This window comes from Pteropus vampyrus, unplaced genomic scaffold (assembly GCF_000151845.1).
Source record: "Pteropus vampyrus isolate Shadow unplaced genomic scaffold, Pvam_2.0 Scaffold331, whole genome shotgun sequence".
In the NCBI taxonomy this organism is placed as follows: Eukaryota; Metazoa; Chordata; class Mammalia; order Chiroptera; family Pteropodidae; genus Pteropus; species Pteropus vampyrus.
The window spans coordinates 948,911-955,553 of NW_011889112.1; the positions used below are offsets into that span (position 1 = coordinate 948,911).

Below are 6,643 nucleotides of genomic sequence, written 5' to 3' on the forward strand. Positions count from 1 at the left end.
GTGACCGGATGGGTAGGTTCCCAGGGCCCAGTCTCACTGCAGCCCCTTCTGTGAAACAGCTTGAAAATGGGTCAAGTGGAGGGAACTAGGGTCACTTGGCCAATTCCCTCCAAGCTCAGGAACCACACTGCTGTATTTGGGGAGGTTAGACAGGGGTTAGGAGACCCCAGGGCTCTGGGCTCCTCTGCTAACACCTCTCAATGTGAAAGAAGTCAATGGAACCTTCAGAGGGTTTCAAAAAATTCAAGGAGGGGATGGAGGAAGGGGCTTCTGTTCCAAGCTCCTACAGGACTTTCCCAGAGGGAAAGAGAGAGAGGAACTACAGAGCAGTCTCTCTCTCCTCCCCCACACCACTAGAGTAGAAAAGGACACAATATCCCACTCGCCTGGGGGATGGGGAGTCGGGGCAAGCTGAGAAGACTCAGGGGCTCCCAGGAAACATGTCCACTCACCCAGGGGCCAGTGGTCTGTCAACTGCACATCATCACCTTACGCTGAGCAGGGTCCTGGGGCTGAGAATGGGGACTTGGTACAGTGTCACTCAGGGCCACCAGGGGGCACTTCGAGTCCACTGAGAGATGAGCACAAGGATAGGCAGGAGGCCTGCTCTCAGAGGGCTACATATGCACACACCAGAACACAATGGTCCCACTGTCTCCTGCTCACACGATTAGCAATTAGCGATGTATTTACCCACTGGTATTTCAGGTGGTCCATTTTTCTCTTGAGATACCTACCAGCCTGGTTAAAACACTCTGCTGTCTTTAAAAGGTACAAATTGTTCCCAGTTGCTCCGCTTTTCATTGTAATGTAAGCAAAGTTATCTCAAAGGCAAAATTCACAATAGAGGAAGCTAGTGCCTTGGTCTTCTGGGCGGGAATCCCTGCACCTAGCCCTTTGGAAGCTGGAGGAAAGTTCACAGGGAAACATAGCCCAAGAGTGGCTTCTGCCCCCTGACACACTTCATTTCTCCAAGTTGCTCCAGGGAAGGCCCAGGGACAACCGGGGGGGAGGGGGTGCTCTCTTCCAGGGCCTCACATGGCTCTGTGAGGGCACACTTGGTGCTGAGACCCTCGGCAGCCTGAGGGCACCTTAGCTTAGGTGTCCTTGCTTAATGCTGGTGATAGTATTGGTGTATTATAAACATTGTGCTCAGGCCTTGAAGCCACACCAGCACTTTTCACTTACTGCAGTGCCACCTTGCTTGAAGGCTTAAACTCTGAGAGACTCAGTCTCTTTTTTAGGGAAAATGGTGGCTCCTATGTTGCAAAGTTCTTGTATTACAAAAACAAAACGGAGGCAAAGTGCCTGGTACCTGTCTGCCCTGCCTTCAGGGCCTGCAGTGCCTAAAGAGGGGATGGCCTGTGGTGGCACTGTAGGAAATGCCTGGAATGGTGAGTCCCTCAAAGCCCAGGAGGCCCCAGGTCTGCATTCTGAGAAACTGCAGAGGCCCGGATGTTGGGTTGTGGGTGGGTTATGGAAGGAACCGGTCATACATTTCAGTATCAGAACTCCACACTTTCCACAGCTGTAGCCCAACTTTTTGGTGGCTGTCATTTCTGAAAAGATGTACTCCCTCAGGCTGGCACTCTTTGGCTATTAAGGCTGCAGAAGGTTCTTGAAAGGTACTTTCTGGCTCCAGAGAGATCACATCAGAGCCTCACAGCTTTTTTAGGGTTAGGTACATGAAAATCCCTGCCTGTGGGATGTTAACCTCCTACTACTGGGAGCTGTCAGGTCAGGAATACCTCTTCCCATTGTGGGATTCCTTACTTCTCCATGTGGACTGTCCCATCACATACAAACATGGCAGAGTTTTGGGACTTCCCAGCCCCATTCCCCACACAGCTCTTCTTACAGAGGAGATTGTCAGGGGGAACTCCAAGTGCTCTTAGACCAGCAGTTCTCAAAGTTGGCCTTCCTCAGGATCCCCTGGAGGCCTGTTAACAGATGGGAGGATGAAGAGTTTCTGATCCAGCAGGATTGGAGGAAGAAGGGTGATAGAATCATAGTTCTAACCAGTTTTCAGGTGACGCTGAAACTACGGGTCTGGAGAATGCATGTTAAGAGCTACCATGGTCTTAGATCAAACCCCAAATGGCCTGGAGTTGAGGAGCAGGGCCCAGCCAGATGACCCCACCCCATGCTTTCAGCAAAGAACTGAAGTGGGCCCGACTCCTCACTTAGCAGCACAGATCAAAACTGCCCAGAACACTGGAGCTCAGGATTCAGCCCAACTCCTCCAGGCTTGCTGCCTAGTTATCCAACTTCTGTGCCCAGGACCACACTGTGCCTGGCCTGGGGGATGTGGACCCAGGCAGGCCCTTGGGCCCAGCTCTGGGGGCTTACACTAAAGTAAGAAAAGAGACAGTAAAACCAGAGCTAACAGGACAGTAGGATCAGAGCCCTGCCGCAGTAGTAACAAGCTAGGTCAAATGGGGCTGCCTCTCTGCAGAGGGAAGAGCAGAGCCAAGAAGCATGTGGCAGCACAGAGGGGTGGCTGCAGGCCCTGTGCAGGGTGGGCAAGTAGAGGTGGAGCATGAGATTTGTGCCCTGCCATCACAGGAAGCCTAGTACTGCATGGACCAGGAGCCAGCAAGCTTCCCTCCTGTCTAGGCTCCTGGACCATGTAACAATGGCTTGGCCTGGCTGACTGGGTATCCTAGGTACCTGACTAGTATGGTCTGGCAGATGGGTTCTGGTTGGCTCTCCTTCATGCCACTGACACATGTCACTGACAGGTGACCCCCCAGCTGCCCAGAGCTTCCCAGATGTTGGGGCTCATCCTCTGTTCTGGGAACCGCAGGACGTGTGCCTATTTGAATAACTAAAAGAAGAGAGGATTAGTGAGCAGAGTGGTTTCTACTTGGATGAAGGGTCTGTGGGTTGACAGGGGTCAATTATATTCAACAACAGAAGGGGAACTCAGAAGCCACTGGCTCTCATCAGATACTTATAGGCCAGAGAAAGTCTAGGAGCCAACCTGACTTTGACCTCGGACCCCCCCACCTCCCAAAATAAAACCTTACTACAATAAGACTCCCCAGTAGGCTTTACAAATAAATTGAGTTAGACCAATGTGGGGGCCCAATGCCCTGACCTGGGTTCCCATGTGAAAGGTATAAAGGTTCTGGATGGTGGCAAGACCAGGCCTCTACTTGATCTACCCAGTGAGCAGCTCCCCGAGCCTGGGTCCTGCTGGCCATTCTCTGGAGTCCAGCCAATGCCACAGGATGTGTCTGGCCTACAGACATGTTTTGTTTAGCTCACATGGGGTTTTGAGGTTTGGAGAATTCTACAAGAAATTCCAGATATCTAGTTTCTTTTGAAATATTAGAAAGGGTCTGACTGTACCAGCCCACATTCCTGCACAGCAGCAATGAGATTGATTTGATGGGCAGCAGCAGCCTGCAGATGGGACCCATGCTCTCCTGTGTCTTCTCCTCCCCATATGACCCTTGCCTCTCATATGTAGATCTGCCGGGCCATCTGAGCATCTTTTGGGGAGCTCTTCTCCATCTAAAGGCTTTCCTCTGATGTTTATTCTGATTGACAAACATAGAGACTTTCCTTGATTGCTATGTGAATTTCGGCAAGCCAGAGCCCTGTGCTAAGTTCTTTATCTGTGTTCTGGGATGGGTGGTCTCAAAGATTTCAAACTGCAATGTTCTGGCAATTCACCTAAAGTCTCAGCTAGAAAGAGAAGGCCCACAGGTGATTTCCACTTGCTCTGAACTCATAGGGATGTTCTGGCCCTCTCTACCTCTTACAGGGACCTCAAAGGAGAGATCCTGGCTACTGGTCCCCTGGTCCTCAACTCAGAGGATGGGTGACCTTATAATTCACTATCCAAATGGGGACACTTCTGAGAGTGAAAGGGATGGTCTTAATAATTACCCTGGAATAACAGGTATAAACAAGGACTGTCTTCTGTAAACCAGGATAAATGGTGACTCTATGAATAAAGAAGAGAAACAGGCCTTACCTCTCGGTGTCTCAGCTGAAAGCTTCTGCCCTCATGGTAGCAGTTGTAGGTTTTCAGAAGGCTTAACAGCTCCGACCTAAGAATGGGGAGATGCATACATATTCTTGGAGTGTGGCTGGGCCCTGGACAAGGCATTTGTTTTCACTGGCTTCAAGTTTCTTCACTTGTAGAAGGGGCGTAATAGTAGATGTCTTACTGGCCACACATAATCATGCCCTTTAGCCTTAAGGATTTCACATATCAGCCCTCATGGAAGGCATAGAGGTAGGGCTGAGATGGAAGTGAAAATCACAGATGGGCCACATTATTGTACATCTAGGGTGTCTGTACACTTTCACTATTGCAGACAAGAGTTCCTGACAGCCTGCATGTACTTTGCATATAAGTCATTTCCTTAAATAAATCCCCTGGGCTTGGATTATTGGCATTTTAAAAACTCCTGTTTTTCCCCCATGCTACTTCCTACAAGGGCCTGGTGTGGCTGCCATGAGGGCACCATGAGTGGCACCTGCCTTGTATCCATCTTGACTTCCTGGAGGTATGGCCAAGGGATGAAGGTGACAGCAGTGAGAGTAAGATCTTGAAGGCCCTAGGAAGGCCACTCTGCCCAGACGGTTTCTCCCCAGAATAAAGGGAAGGCCACACTTGTGCATTGGTGGGTGTGTAGCAAAGAGCTTAAGGACAGTTCCCTGTACCTAAGCTGGGCTCTTCAAGGCAGCACTGTCCAACAGACATGAAATGCAAGCTATACATGTAATGTTCAATCTTTCAGTAGCCACAATACGAGGGAAAATTAAACAAGTGAAATTAATTTTAGTAACACATTTTATTGAACCCCAAATATCTAAAATATTATCATGCCAACATGTAATCTATATAAAAATGTTAATGAGATCTTGCTAATTATTTTATTTTGTAAGAATACAAAATAAAATGGATGAGCAAAACCTGCTCTGGTGCTCCAGTGTGCCGCCCATGTGTGATGTGAGTTGATGGTGACTGACAGGGGAAATGATTTACAACTTCATGGTATTAACAAAGCAAGACTTGATGTTGCATGTTCACCGTGCTTATTAGTGTGCAAACGTTGAAACAAAATTATTAGGATATATACATGAAATTATTCATGTTATAGTGATTACGACTTTTCCCAAAGTGATATTTAATATTGTTCTTATTATAAAATTTAAACAAGAAAAATGATGATCCAGGTAGTATTGTGAAATGACACAATGGAATGCTGTCTGTTTTCTCCCGGTCTCTAATAGGAGGATCCCAGGGGGCATGTCCTCAGTAAAAACTAGTCCATTTCAAGGAGGCTGGCTTGTTTTCAGAATGGCAGATAGGAGTTCCCCAAATTTAGAGAATATTTAGATTCGAGACTCAAAAAGCAAAATAAAATGGCAACTATACTTTTCTGTACTTTAGAAATAAATTTGAAAAAGTATCCTAAACATTTTTTATGATGATGCAGAGTAAACAAAATAAAAACAAGCAGGTAAAAATCATGTCAATAAAATACACTTTTTCAGTAAAAATTTAAAAATTTGAGGTTTTTTTCCCTTAACCATTTAACACAATAAGTGTTAGTACTGCTCTAGTTTTTAAATAAATTAAATATTACCTCTGCAGAGTTGCAGAGGGCATCGTCATACTTTCCTGTTTTTGTAGGCGGGAGGAGCAGAGGTCAAACCCATACCCTGAAGAGATCCTTGATCTCCAATGAGACAGGCAAAAAAAAAAAAAAAAGCATCTCTATCACTGTCCCAGAGACAGGCATACGTCGTATCTATGAAAAATACCCAGAATCCCTTTATTCAAACGCTGCCCATGGAGGGAGGGTGTGTGGCCACAAGGAGATGTAGGCATGAAACCTGTCCCTGCACACAAAAGCTTACTTTAGAATGGACTTGCTGTCACTGATGGGCACTTGAGAACTGAGTGGACAATCTTCCTTCATCTTCTCTTCCTGTTTGCAGACTCTGAAGTTACCTGCCAGAAAGACCAGGAAGGGCACACAGATAGGTGAGTGAGAGGAGCACCAGCTAGTACAGCATCCAGAGCCCTGGTATGGAGGCCAGTAGCCTGGCCTCACCTCCCACCTCCCACTCCCTCCCAATCCTCTACTCTCCAGTGTCCCACCCATGCCTACTCCCTGGCACAGGGCAGCCACAGCTTAAGCGTCCGGCCCAGAGGACTTAATGGGGCCCCACATCCATCCACATGTGTCAGTCAAGTGCCACCTGGTGGGGCAAAGTCAGAACTGCTGAGTCAGCTGTTAGCCTAATCAGCTCCCTCTCAGAACCTCTCCATAACTCCTAGGAATCAGGATAAATCTCCTAAATCAGGGGTCCCCAACCCCTGGGCCACGGCCTGGCCCGGCCCGTGGCCTGTTAGGAACCCGGCTGCATAGCAGGAGGTGTGTAGTGGGTGGGCTCATGAAGCTTCATCCATATTTGCAGCTGCTCCCCAGAGCTAGTATGACCACCTCAGCTCCATCTCAGATCATCAGGCATTAAATTCTCAAAGGATCACTGGTCCCTGATACCAAAAAGATTGGGGACCACTTTCCTAAATGTTTCAGGCCACATATTTTCTTCCCTCTCCTGGCTGATTCCAGGTTTGGCTGTGATCCAGGCTTGTGGCTAGGGATAGGAC

General features: G+C 48.1%; 1 protein-coding gene across 2 annotated transcripts in view; it reads right to left on the reverse strand.

Annotated features, from left to right (window-relative positions):
• RASSF4 (Ras association domain family member 4) overlaps positions 1–6,643 on the reverse strand; it is a 34,253-nt gene that overhangs the window by 17,590 nt on the left and 10,020 nt on the right. For both annotated transcript variants that reach the window (XM_011378140.2, XM_023522116.1), the window contains exons 2-3: positions 5,884–5,977; positions 3,986–4,061 (exon numbers count right to left, since the gene is read on the reverse strand). In XM_011378140.2, coding sequence (XP_011376442.1) covers positions 3,986–4,061; positions 5,884–5,945 — 138 coding nt within the window. In that variant the 5' untranslated portion in view covers positions 5,946–5,977. The remainder of the gene's footprint in view (positions 1–3,985; positions 4,062–5,883; positions 5,978–6,643) is intronic.